Source organism: Polypterus senegalus, chromosome 3 (genome assembly GCF_016835505.1).
Source record: "Polypterus senegalus isolate Bchr_013 chromosome 3, ASM1683550v1, whole genome shotgun sequence".
NCBI lineage: Eukaryota > Metazoa > Chordata > Cladistia > Polypteriformes > Polypteridae > Polypterus > Polypterus senegalus.
In genome coordinates this window covers 185,243,316-185,257,818 of record NC_053156.1, presented here as the reverse complement: position 1 = coordinate 185,257,818, position 14,503 = coordinate 185,243,316, and the positions used below count along the sequence as shown (strand labels likewise).

General features: G+C 35.8%; 1 protein-coding gene across 1 annotated transcript; it reads right to left on the bottom strand.

Moving 5' to 3' along the window:
• Positions 1-3,221: 3,221 nt before the first annotated feature.
• On the bottom strand, positions 3,222-9,352 carry paqr8 (progestin and adipoQ receptor family member VIII). Its single transcript, XM_039749972.1, is given in 3 exon segments — positions 3,222-3,941; positions 3,944-4,290; positions 9,287-9,352. Coding segments are annotated over 2 exon segments (1,041 nt in total). The 5' UTR covers positions 4,272-4,290; positions 9,287-9,352; the 3' UTR covers positions 3,222-3,228.
• Between the last annotated feature and the right edge of the window lie 5,151 nt (positions 9,353-14,503).

The window sequence follows — 14,503 nt, the reverse complement described above, 5'->3', positions numbered from 1 at the left end:
GGAGTCCAATGTTACATTATGAGGAGTGGGGAAAACGTCGGAAGTTGGAAGGCAGGATTTTTTGTGAATGAAGGAGGTTCGAAGACGGCGATATCCCGAAAGCAAAAAAAAAAAAAGTTTTAAATCTCGCCCCCTGAAAATTGGTTATCCAGGGCGCAAGGATAGTCTTAAAATGACGTTCAGATGACCGCGTCCATGCCGACCGCGTAGTGGAGGTCGTTTCTACCTTTTTTTGATCGGTGTTGATAAGAATCCGTCTTTCCTACCTTGTTATGATGGCAATTCCTCCTCCAGATTACTTCCTTTTCCCCGATTTAAGTTTGACGTTCAGACCCGTCATCAGCTAATGACCGGAGCAGTTTCAGACAGACCCCTAGATCCCACCCACAAAGAGCGACGTCGTCAATCACCCTGTTGCGATTCACAGTCCTTTCCTGCAAAAAGCTTCCCCACCCCGTGTTTAGATGTATGGAAGCCAAGGAAGTGACGAGCAACACATAAAACAGAAGAGACAACATACAATACAAAGCACATAAGTAAAATGTTACTATTACAATATCCGTCTTATGTGGCAGTGTTACAATAAAAACTTTCTTTTGACTGTCTGCAAAATATGTCATTTACTATTGTGAAATGAGTGTTTAGGCACTGCATCACTTGTAATTTAGAGGCTGACTGAGAAAGAAACACCAGTTCTCGTGCACATTTGCAAAGGTCACTCATTTTAAGAAAACAAGTGAGTGTTTCACAAAAAGGCATTCGAGAAGCACTTCTGTGCCTGTACGTTTTACATGTTGCACATTATTGTAGTCCTAATTTTTGATTTTCTTTTTTTTTTGTAATCTTTTGGATCTAGTTAGTTTGAAGAAGGTGCACTTTTATGGCTACAAAATGTATAATGTTACTGTGGCTGATTTTCTCTGTTTGTGTCATGGCCTCATGCTGTTTTCTCTTTGTTCAGTCTCCCTGTTGTTGCAGCAATCTATGTGACTCTGGTAGGCTGTCTCCTGAAAATATGTAATCTTTTTTTCCATTTTTCATGCCATCTAAATTGTGATAATGATGACATACATAGTATTTCAGTGGGTAAAATAAGGTCAGATAGTGTTTAAGAGACTTATTGTAATAAGTTTGGTGATAACAGATGGCAATTTATGCTGCGTTCTGAAATTATTTGTAATAAAAGTAAGAATGAGTGTGATGTAATCCATAGTGAGTCAATGTTTTATGACAATTCATATCATTTGCACTGTATAGACTAAAAGCATATAGGCAAGAATGTCTATATTAGTGTGCCACTTAATTTATTTAATTTCTGACATAAGAAGGTAGAGCAGTTGAGATTAAAGGAGTTGTAATACAAGTCCTCTTGACACACTTGAATGTGCAGAATAAGCTCACTTGCTTCCTCAATGAAATTAACAAGGGCTCAGCTAATATCACATTCAGAAATCAATAAAAATTTAAATAAACACAAATACTGTATGTTGAAAGAATCCAAGGAACTTTATTTCAAAGGGCAGTATATAATTATGGAAATGAGGAAAAAAATCTGTCAAAGAACAGTAAACAAAATACAAAGCATGATTTTATTAATCTTTAATAAAAATGTATCAGTGATTAATTTATTAAAATTTTCTTGATTTCCATTTATTACACAAACACAAAATAAGTTCTCTTTTAACAATAATACAATTATTTGTTCTTGCCACATAAAGTGCATTGCTTTCTCTGTTATCAATACAGAAAGCAAAACATAGCATTAAGATGAAAGATTTTCTTAATCCAAAGTGATTGGAGTGAGATCATTTATTTTCAATAATATTACAGTGTTAATCATGACAATGGAGAATGATAATTTTGATGCATTGTCAGAAATTCCAAGAAAGTTTCAGTACTGCTAACACTACTACCACTAGTTTGGAGATACATGTTGTTTAAAATTATAAATCATCAATTAAATTGAGAGGCCTCAATAATTATGAAATATAAATTTTATATTATGCTTTATTGCATGCATTAACATTCAAGAATGTGAGGGGGTGTCCAGTTGGCAATAGGTTTTTAGGGACAAGCACCACCCCTTATACCTTTTGTCTTGAAAATTTACATTTGCATTTAATTGTGATTTAAATTAATTACATAATTTTCCTATGCATATACTATGAAAATCCTTCTATATATGATTATATATTAAAATTATTATTGTGTGCATTATAAGGGGATACATTTATTTATCAGAGTATACAGTATATGAATATGATTTATAAAGTACAAACCTTGCCTAGAACCCATCAACAGCTTTGGAGCCACTGCTGTAGGACCACTTTAGGATACTATATTGGAAAACAAAGCCTTACAAATGGGTGGTTGAATGGAAATCAAACAAGTTTGATATTCTTATAAATTTCCTTATAAAATAAACTAAATCAAAACATATACTGATTAGTATGGATGCAAAAGAGGCCACAGTTAAAAGTAAACATTTGAAGAAGGCACTCAACTACTAGCAATTATTCCTCCATCCTTTTTTTTCACTTTGTCTAATACAGGGAATTGCAGAGCTTTCCATCCAGTCCTAGGCAAAAGCAAACCCTGGACAGGAGGTCAGTCATTTAAAAAGTAATGTTGACAGAGGTACAATATTTTTTTTAGAATTTAATTATTTTTACAGAATATCCTTGAGGGACATATTCTCTTATTTCTTAAATCCACAAAAAGCATATTAAGATAGTATTTAATTAAATAATTCTCCTATATCTAAAGCACCATATATTTTCACAGCTTCAATTTCTAGCATATGCCTGACTTACAAGGATAATTTAATTATTGTATTTTTTCAAAATTTAATGTTGCTCTTTATTTAAAATAAATTATGAAAGTGCTAGTAATTTCTTCAGTTTATTGACTTATTTATTGCATGTTGCCCTACAGTGAGCAGAAGTGTTTTACTATTAATGGTGTATTCACCGTTTTGCTCCATTTATGTCTGAAGCTAGATATCTTTAAAAATATTACTGTCCAAATACATTTTTTAAACATTGTAATACGTAATTTCATTCAACCATGTTTCGTAACTAGTGTTACAATTCAGGATTGCAGATGGAATAACACAGAGTAAAGGTGACTAAATCATGTAAATATTTTAGAGAATTATTATTATTATGTCATACAAAATACAACATCTAATGAAAAGTCATTGCTTAATAGATGCCTTCATCTTGGTTTCTATTTTTCTTTTTTGTTCAAGCGCAATTGTACATTTTGTCTTAAGTACCCTGCTGTTAGCATACTGCACATGACAAGTACTGGGAAAGAAGCAGAGACAATAACTACCATTCCAGATGTATGTCTTCGCTGAAGAACATCTTGTCTCATTAAAAAGTCTGTAAGCAAACCTTCCATCTGGCAAAGAGTGCACAATGAGAGAAATAAATGGAATATCTGGTGAGCATGACCTACAATATCACAACAACCAGGGAAAAACTTTTCTGGAACAGGGTATGAGAAAAAAAATGCTGCAAGGAGAAAAAATACAATTTGAAATGTATGAAAATTCACAGCTGGATCATCCCAGCAAGTTACAATACGGTGAACAATTGGGCTTATGTCCAGTATATATGCAAGACCAGCTGGAATGACTTGACAGATTTTTCTTTCCACAGGATAAGGACGTTGATACCGGTATTTAGCATAACAACAGCCAGTGCAAGAGAGCCAACCTAAAAAAGCAGCTCCGGGTAGAAAAATGTAAGCCATTTTATCATGCCAGGATTGTTCAGAACTATAAAAATAATGAGCCAGAGAACTTCCATACTGATAAATGCTTACACCAACATAGTCCAAAAAATAAAAAGAGTAATGCGTAAGCTCTGATTTTGACTGAAACAAATGTGCCAGCACACTAAAAGATAGATATATGAGGGCTGACAGCACAAAATGTAAAGAGGAATGGAATATGCATCCAGGGAAATGTTTGAAGTCTCAATAAAAGCCCAGAATCGCAGAAAAACTGCAACTGCAGCCAGCAAGTGAGTCCAAACATTCAGAGCTTCATTATGCTGTTGAAAAAGACTAAGGAGGTAAACCCGCCATTCCTGGCCCACTGGGCGATAACCAGAGTGAATATAGGGTTCCCGAAAAAGGCTTGGTACATCACAATCTTTGACAGTGCTTGCCATCACAGGTAGGCTGTCCTTCAAGACTTTGGGTAGCCTGCGTAGCTGCTGAGCACTGATTGACACAATACTGAGATGCTCCATAACTATCATTCAGAACAGAAAATATAATCTGGTTGAACAGAAAAAGAAAAAAAAAAAGCACACATCAGTGAATGAGGTTTAATTCATTTTTAGTTCAACGACAGCAATAGCAAATAATAATGCAAAGCCATTTTTAATAATCGTATCCATGTATACAACTTTAGGAGTAACTATTTCTTTACAGTTCAAGTTAATGTTTGCTATTTCTAAGAAATAGATAGAAAATAAGATATACTGAAATATTGTTATACAGGTAAGCCTTAAGATACAGGGATGGTGTCACCCCTGCAGATAACAGTACTTGCTACCCACATACGTAGCTAGGCTTCTTGTTAATGCAATGCACAGCATGGCTGCCTGAGATAAAGATACATTTTGATTTCTCATGAGTGGGATGAACTGCAGCAGGAGTAACTTTGAACCTAATATTACTATCATTTTCTCTTTTTCTAACACTAAAACTTGAAGCAATCCATGCGTACTGTAAATTTATATAAGATCTTCAGTTGTTACAGTTGAAACAGGTATTCACGAGATTAGTTAGAATGCATAGTTAACAGTCAAAAGAAGTCTTTAAAAGTATCTATATATACAGTAATTAATATGAAGACAGTATCATGGCTTGTATTACTGAAGAACTACATGTGTGAAAGTTTGCAGTCTGGGAGAAAGTAATATAATATAACCAATCATTGGTTTAATATAGCCAATCATATTTAGCCCATGATTAAAAAAACATACAGAATGATACAGATCCACTTTTGGGTCACAGGCTACCACTTGTGTGCTGCAAGTTGCTATTATTTATAATGTTTTGTGGGGAGTTGCAAGTGGCTCACACAGTGAATAACACAGCAGGTTGTGGCAGGTCACTAAAGGGAACAAACCCTCCACAACTCTGGTGTCTGTGCTCTATTCACCTTGGAGCTTTTTTCCTCTCCTTTTCAATATAAAAATTAATGTATTAAATTGTTTTCTGCTTTCTTGTCTGCTTTACATTTAAATAACAACATGCCTCAGAAACAGTGCCGATTTTCTAGGCTCCATCCCGGTCTTTAAACTGAATGAGATACCAAGAGGTCTGTTACTTGTTTCCAGAGAATATAAACAGAAAAATGTATTTTAAACAGAGTAAGATTAAGATAAAACACAGCTTCACACAAAACATTGTGTATTAGTGATAGTGCTGATTATAAACATCTGTGTGTAACTCTGATAAATTGTATTAATGTAATGAATTATTCTTGTCACAAGAGTTATAAAGTTATGCAGCCTTTTTAACAGAGCACTGAGTTTGTTTCTGGTGCACTTGCTAATCTGTCACAAAGGTGTGCCTACCTTAATTGCAATGTGACAGCTTGCATGCCTTACCAACCCTCGAAGCTATGCCTTTCAGGAGCCTACAGCTATTGATAGGTCTAACCAAGGCAGAAAGGTCTGCATAGGGTATTGGACAGACAAAAAGGTGGACCCTGGTCCTTCAGATTGGGGGTTGTACGATGGACTAATCTGTTACAGATATGCTTACAAGTGACCAAGACACCTCAGCCTTAGAAAGAAATGGGTCTTTTACAAGAAGACGCATGACATGAAGTGAAATCCAGAGGTCCCTGGGAGCTAAAAGACCAACCACGCTTCTTTCAAAATGCACCATTGAATAGTAGCATGGAATCATGAGAACCTTCATCTTGGGATAGATGCTGCTATACTGTATTCAGGACATGAGAAGGACAATACCCAACACACTGAAGGAGTGGCTCTGATGCTATCAACAACAGTACAGAAAGCACGTATTGGATGGGAATCCCAGATAGACCATTAACATAGCTACATCAACAAGATGTTTTGATGATTCCTAAATGATGTGGAAGTGAGCAGAGGAACAAATTTAGCTTCAGACTCCTACCTGATAGTGGCATGGCTGAAGCAGACTCTGCACCTGCACTCAATGAAGAGTGCTATGCAAAAAATAAGTTGTATTGTATTGTATTATATTATAAAAATGGACTGGACTTGAGCAATGTCTCAGTATCGTAATTATAATACTGGAGTTCTGAAGGATGAACAGAAGTTAGAAGAATTTGGAGTGGCAGTAACAGCATGTTTGCAACACTTCGAGAACTTATGTTAGAAGAAGAGACAACAGCTGGACTATAGTTAGAAATACATTTGTTTTGTCATGTCAGAAAGTGCTTGGCCCCAAGCAGGACCAGTACAAGGAATGGATTTTGGCAGAGACACTTTTCAAGATATAACAGAGAATGGACAAGAAAGCAGGGATGAATAATAGCTGAACAAGTGTGGTGAAAGCAATAGCATAGACAGAGTGCACAGAACCAAAAATGTGTAAAGAAAAGCAAGAGACACTACACAGATAAGTTGGCAGGAAAAGACCTATATGGTACCCCTAATAAGCTGTCAGGAAAGCACAGCAAGACAGAAGTAAGTGAAGAGGGATGATGAAAAAACACTTCTTGGAGAGGAACTGCAAAGGAACAGAAGAGTGGAGCATTTTAAAGAACCAATTAACATATCTGTGCTCTCAGACTCACCTTACATACAGCCAGCAGTAGAAGATTTAGACATTGACTTTAATGTGTCAACTAAAGATGAAATTAAGAAAGCTGTTAGACAGCTGAGGAATAAATGGGCAGACAGACCAGGCAGTATCCCTGTAGAAGCACTTAAGGTAAATGTAGATACTACAGCTGAGATGCACTCATGAAGAAGATATGAGAAGAAGAAAAAGTACCAGCAGAGTGGAAAGAGGGATAATTAGCACAATTGTGCTATAAATTTTATTGACTAAGCACAATTGAGCTAACTACATGCTCTTGTGAGCTCCTGGAAAAGTGTTAACTATGATCATCCTGGACCAAATGAAAGACAAAGTTGATGCTCAGTTGCGAGATCATCAAGTTGCCTTTTGCAAGAACAGATCTTGTAACGTTATAGGTCTCATTGAGCAGTCAATGGAATGGAATTCACCTCTCTACAACAGTTTTTTGAATATGAAAAGCATTTGACAGTGGGGACATGGAATCCTGAGAATGCAAAGTTATCCATATTGGACTATTTACTTTCCTACTGAAAACCACAGTAAGGCAAGGTTACCTTTTCTCATTACTTTCATACCCTGTCATTTTTTACTTTATTAAACGTCAACAACAGCTCATACATCTAGTGGGATCCAGTGGATTCCCTTAGAGGTAACTCATTGATCTTGACTTTATTGATGACCTGCCACTACTGTCACAAATGCAACAGAATATTCAAGATAACACACATAATTGCCAGCCACATCTTGCCAAGCTGGCCTTTATATTGATAACGTAAAGGCAAAGTCATCAAGGCCAATCTAACTAATATTGTGCCTATTCAGCTGAGAGATGATCCTTTGGAAAAAGTGTAAGCCTTCACCAACTTGCATAAGTGTTGTCGACAAACAAAGAGGCACAGATGCCAATGTTAGGGCCAGAATTGTCAAGGCTATGGTAGTATTTCTGCACTTGAAATTCTACCATAGAACTTGAACCATTTTTTTCAAGTTGAAAAGGACCTTGAGTTTCAAGGAGTTGATGCTGCCAAAGGTGATCATGATGAAGTTTAGACCTGGATTATGACAGTTATGACCAGTAAGAATGTTCATACCTGCATCAACATATGTCTATGAAGGATCCCCTAAGAAGTTATATTGGACACACCCTCAGAAAACCTCCCACCATTACAAAGCAGGCCCTGACTAGGAATCCCCAAGGTAAAAAGAACAGTGGAAGGCCAAGAAACACATGCCACTGGGACCAGGAGAAGTCATCATGAAGATGTGCTTGACTTGGAGCCAACTGGAAAGAAAGGTGCAGCACAGAGATGTCTGGAGTACACTTTTCAGTGGCCTATGCCCCAGGAGAGGTAGTAACCAAGTAAGTAGACTAGCTAATCCAATATCTTTAGTTAAGGGCCTTTGAATAGGAGGAGTTGGTTATAACAGAAATAACAAAGAAAAGGGGAAATAGAACATTTCCAGATGCTTTGTGGGATGACAGTGTGCAATAATCTATCTATCATTAAATCAACTGCCATTCTCACCAGTACTGGTTCCAACACAACCATGTGACCCTGACCTGTTAATTAAGATATATAATTAATATTGTTTGAAATAAATAAAATGAATGCATGATATATATATATATATATATATATATATATATATATATATATATATATATATATATATATATATATAAAGCTTTAGAATCAAACACTGCACTTTTAAGGTTAAGGTATCACCTGAAAACGTTTTGGAATTAGTTTAGATGTGATATTTAAACTACAATATGAGCACCTGATGTAGAAATTTTATAAATGTTATCATTTTTTATCACTTTTACAGATAAGTGTATTGATGTTTGAAAAATGTTTGCATACTTTAGTTTCCATTATTTGAAGTTAATCTCAGAGAACAATCAGTGCAACCAACTGCTTTAATTTTTATCATGCTTATTTTTTTGTTTCTTACTTTCTTTATATATTAATTTATAGTAATTAGTAATTCATTTTCTGTTTAATTTCAGAAATACATTAAACATTTGTAAGTAAATATTGCGTTGGCCCGTACAATTGTTCTCAACATTCTCAATATTCATTATTATAACAACTACAAATGTTAAACATAATAAATTCAATCTTCTTTCCTAAAAAATAAAAACGCCAACATGTGAGTATCAACATCATGGGAAGACAACATGCATAGTTAAAACCATTTTAATGGTATGACGAAATATCTAGCAAAATACTTTAAAAAAACGTTTTCTATCTACAGGACAAAATCGGTGACCCTAAGAATGTTTTATTAATTTTGAACTAATAAGCAACGTGACTCGAATTTTTAGCAGGAATGACTGATCTCATTAATCGCACTCCGGAGGAATGCGATACCTGTGCATTTTATTTTACACACACAAAACAACTCTGTGCGATTTAGTTTCTTGTGAGTTATCATTCAACCAAAAGTTTGATTAACTCACCTGAAACTATTAGTCCTGCTGGTACCGAGTTCCTGTATAGCATGTACACGGAAACATCTAGCAGGTACCTTATGTAAAAAGTGCCCAGACGAGATAGCCCTCTGGGTGTAGCCGAGACCGCCACCTGCGCGCATGCCTACTAGTTGGGCTGTTTGAAGAGAAGAGTAGTATTTAATTTATTTATTTATTTTTCTTCTCCATGGTGACTTGGCTGCAGCATTAAACAAGTGTTTTCGGAAGCAAGCCGGGTTACTTTAGAGTCTATGTTTCTTTAGAAGCGTCTGGTTACCATGATTTGGTTAATGCAAGAAACCTAATACCTTTTCATTTATTTATTCCTGTCTTTTAGTGTCTTAAAGAATCCAGTCATATACTGAACTGTTAAGACTACTGCCATGTTGCGTGCAATTAACTGCTGGGAGCCTACTTTAGAAATAAGTAAAGTTATATCATTGGAATTTGTGAATTGACATAATGACTTGACATACATACATACATACATACTGCATTAAGTCATATCGCTATTTTAATTATAATAATTATAATTATGAATTATAGATTATAATTAAAAAAATGATTCCTTTGTAACTTAATTGTGTATTATAGAGCAATATATGTTTAACAGCTGTTTAAAAAAATGTGGCCAACTTGCAAATTTCTTTACGTTTTCCTGCTACTGACAAGAATGTGGAGTTTGGTACTGACGCATTATGCTTTCTTGTACTGTTGAAAGGCATTCTTTTACACCTGCAGGCAAATTGTGAATTACAATGAGGAGGCACAGGTCCCTCATTAGTTGCTGCTCTAGATTCTTACGTTTTGTGCTAGGAAACATACACGCACGTAATAGGAGTTAAAAACTAAAGCTCAATTATATTTAATACATTTTAAGTTTAATCTGGTGTATACACTATTTAATCAATGCCAAGAGGTATTTTCGAACTATAATAAATTATGGCTTGAGTAAACGAAAATAACAAAAGTAAACTGAATACCATTGTTAAGTTCAATTAAATTCAATTCAGTTTATCTTGATATTGAACTCTTCACTAGGTACATGAGGACAGCGCTGTGACAGATTCTCAGGTAAAAATCAAGTATACATTTTTCAGATGACTAAATAAAATAATAATATAAACACGTACATATTTGTAAAGTTACAAAATCTATCACAGGATCACGGGTAGTGTAAGACTGCCTCTGTGCATATCTGCAAAGGGAAAAAAAGTTAAAGGTTATTTTGCCGCTAAAAAGAAAAGGAAGTAAAAGACAAAACGTTAAACAACAAAATCATAATTTCATAAATGAGCTTTTTAGGAAGATGGCATTATATAATATGTTGATTTTTTTTTCAGTTCAAATGAATACCAATTTATTTTTATCTAACACGTATTGCGTATACAGTACAGTACTGTCTTGTGTAAGCTGTGTGTGTATGTGTGTGTTTAGTGAGGGGCCTCGCAGACCTGGACGAGTGACGCTGTCAGATGGGGTGGAGCCGAGAAGCCCAGCGCAGGGTGTGTATATGTGTGGGTATGCGTGAATGAATGAGTGACATGATTAAGCACTTAAGGAGCAACACTTAATTATTATTATTATTATTATTATTATTATTATTATTATTATTATTATTATTATTATTATTATTATTATTACCTCAGTTTGACTTATTTCTTTCAAAAACGAAATAACCATATTGTATAGCATATTGTCATTCACAATGATGGAAAGGCAAGGTCATTTACTTTTTTCCATGTAGCAACAACAAAACAGTTGAGATGTGGGTTCAGGTAGTGTAGAAAGCTTTAAAGATTTGTTGATAAAAGTTTACTTCAGGTCCTGTTACATTTTTTCTCAATCAATTTGACAAATTTCTCACACCAAAACGTCATTCAGGCAGCTGTTCACCAAATCCTCACAGCAAGAATACATGTATTCACAGCACACTCAAATTGCAATTGCTGGAGCACATTTTGGCCACCTCAAAACACATTTTTCATTGTAGTGCATTTCTCATTCTACTCTGATAAACTCATCATATAAGAACATTAATCATTTCAACTCAAAACCAACTCTGTCACACTGAAATAGTAGCTGTTAATAACAGCATATAAAACAATTCATACATGTAGCTTTTGTACACTCCATTCATACAGGACAAAGCTGGTGAGAAGAAGCACAAAGCAAATATTTTTAGTTGTGTTTCCTCTGTGTCGGACAATTGAAAACACATGTTGTTAACCTCTTTCACAGGTGCTAGGCTAATTTACTCTCAAGCATATAAAATGTTTCTAAGTTATTGCAGTGTATATTGCTGCACGGATTGGCAAGCTATTACACAGGAACAAGGCATGTTGAGTGGAAGGAGTTGAAGAACACATGGAGGGCATGGAGAAAAGGGAAGAAAGTGAGAGAGGAGCGGTCAAAGCAACCCCAGAGTAGGTCCAGAAATAAGAGCCACAATTGTTGGTCATGTAATTAACCATGGCTTGGCTGATGCAATGAGATAGGTACAACCTCAGGTGAGATGGTCTACTGTGATGTCCATACTGCAGACATTTCCAAAAGAGAACAGGTACTGAAAATGCTGTATATTCATGTTCAATGCTGCACCAATGTTGTACTTTATATATTACTATAGTTGCACATACTTGCTAGAGAGTACTATAAAGTATATAATTATATTGAGTATAGTGATAGTGTAACATCTCAGCAAGTGCAGCAGAAACAAACTCGATGCTCTGTTAAAAAGGCTGCATCAGTAAGCTAGTGTTGAACTATGTAAAAATGTAAACAATATTTTACTTGGAATATATTTCACTACCAGTTAACAGTAAGTGCTACAATGTACTCAGTGAGTTTGGTGATTTACATGTAATTATTATACTATTCAGAAAGTGTTGGAGCTGGCGGACAGTGAGACCCCACACACATTTGTGTATGTTGATATGATGCAGGCTTTAACTTCCACAGGGTTTGATAATGTGGTAGGAATCTCATTGGGCACCTTCTCATGTAGGTGGAAAGTGTACAAATACCAGCCCCATAATTAGATGTCATTGCTAGAGGGAATGAGGGCTGGGTGTGAAGGCATAACTACTGGAGCATGTCATGGGTGGGTGCAACATGCTAAAAGATTTTTTCCCCTAGCATTGAACGACAAATTATAAGGTATGAAGTTTGTCCTGGTCTGTGGTCTGAATCCAAAATAAAGAATGAATTGCCCCTGAGTGTGTCTTTTGATATTATTCCACATACAGGATATGCATATTTTTGAATGCAGTATTTTCCTCAGTTCAAACAGATTTGTTTTTACAGAATATTTCTATTTCCTGTACAGATTTAATACAATTATGTTTACTTTATGGATAAATGCACATTTAAATACTATAAATACTGTGAATGTGTTCTTCAGTTAAGTATCATTATATTAAATTTTTTGTGTAAATGACAAACATTGTATAACTATCTGATCGCAGTGCTGTACTGACTGATCAACTCTGTGCAGATTGATGCACAGAGAGAGTGTACTGAGTATTTTAGAGTTTTTTGCAAGGCTGTGGTGCTGCTTTGAGAAATGAAATTGTAGCGGGGCTACCTAGTAATAGTGTGAAATGTTAGTACTGAGTGCGTCTTGTTTCCATTGTCCCGTTTGCTGTTTGTGTGCATCAGTAAATGTTGTTCCCGTAAATACAAAGAGGGGCGGATGATTGAAGGAAACCACAGCCCCAAACCTGGAAAACACCTGTTAACTATCATTCAGTTACAGCCAGCACAGGACTATTTAAGCAATCAGGAGGAAACAAGCCGAGGAGAGGAGAAAGAAGGAGACCATTTTTTCAGAATTACGAGGCAGCGTACCTGCTGTTTTTTCTTCACATCGCGCTTTTCCCCTAGTTTGTTTTTCATTCTGCCAGACTGTCTTCCATCCCTCATCTGCAGAGACCCTGGGGTCGGATCATCATCCACCACACGCCGAGGAATCACGGTGAGGTTGCTCCATTTGCCAGGAAATTCAAACAACTCGCTTATCTCTCGTACAGTCATCCGTCTGCAGGACAGTTTTTATAACCGGATTCACGATCATTCATTCAGTTTATCATGCATTGTTCTTATTCGTTGTTTGTTATGTTACAGGGGCGAGGGAGGTTTTGTTGTATTTATATATAATTGTGTCACGTTGTTGCTGTGGTGGAGGGTGTTTTATTTATTTATTTATTTAGCATATTGTTGTTGCTGTTTCATTTAATACAATTAATCAGTTTAATTTTACATATCTGCTTTTCTTTTGTGCTTGTATTTACACAGTCGATTGTGGGGGGAAAAGGTTTATTTGTTAGAGGTACGGCTTGATATTTAAATTTAACCCCAGTAAATTATCCAGGCCACAGGTCTTGGAGGTGTAGTTGCCGGTTGGGAAAGTGGTCGGCCGTTACACTAACTGTTTTGGGAAATACTTCCAGAGTTGTGATAATGGTGTTTTTTGGTTTGAGAAATATATCAAATCAATTCAGAAAAAAATTAATTCAAATAGCATTTTTAATGAAGTAAGATACCATACAGATAAAGATGTGGTGGTGTTTGATTTGAAAAAAGAAATTTTACCTTGGCTAATTAGTTTTGCCTTTGGAAATACTGGTAATTAATCAAATATTTCATAAGGCTCTTACTTTATTTACCTTACCTTTCTCTGCTGTAGGAGACATGTTTTCACGTTAAGACCTAAAGGTAACTGAAGCACACCTGTTTTAACTCTTTGAGGGCTGAATATTTTTTCCAAAAAACAATTTCTGAAAAGCAATGGTTTCACACAGAAATCAACATAAAATGTCTGTTGCTGAATGCTGTGGTTGTCAGTTTGCCAAGAATGTGTGGCAGGCTTTCTGCCAGGCTGTCTTCACTGGTCGCTGTGCATTGTAATCTGGTTTCTACCTCTTTTCATTATTAAGTGGCAGTCCTCCTGGCGAACATTGCCATAGGCGTGCCAACTACATGAACCTGATCAACACCACAATTAGCTGGGGACCGATCAGCTGAAGCTGGAACCTCACATTCATGTTCGATCACTTGTATCAAAATCGGAAGTCTGACAAGTCGTAGTCCAGTTCAGAGATAATAGGCAAAACTTCATCCACAGAGTATTTTGCTTTATGCATTCGTTTGATCTCTTGCCATTATGTCTGTGCCATTTTTGCTCTTGTTTGCGCCTTACTACTC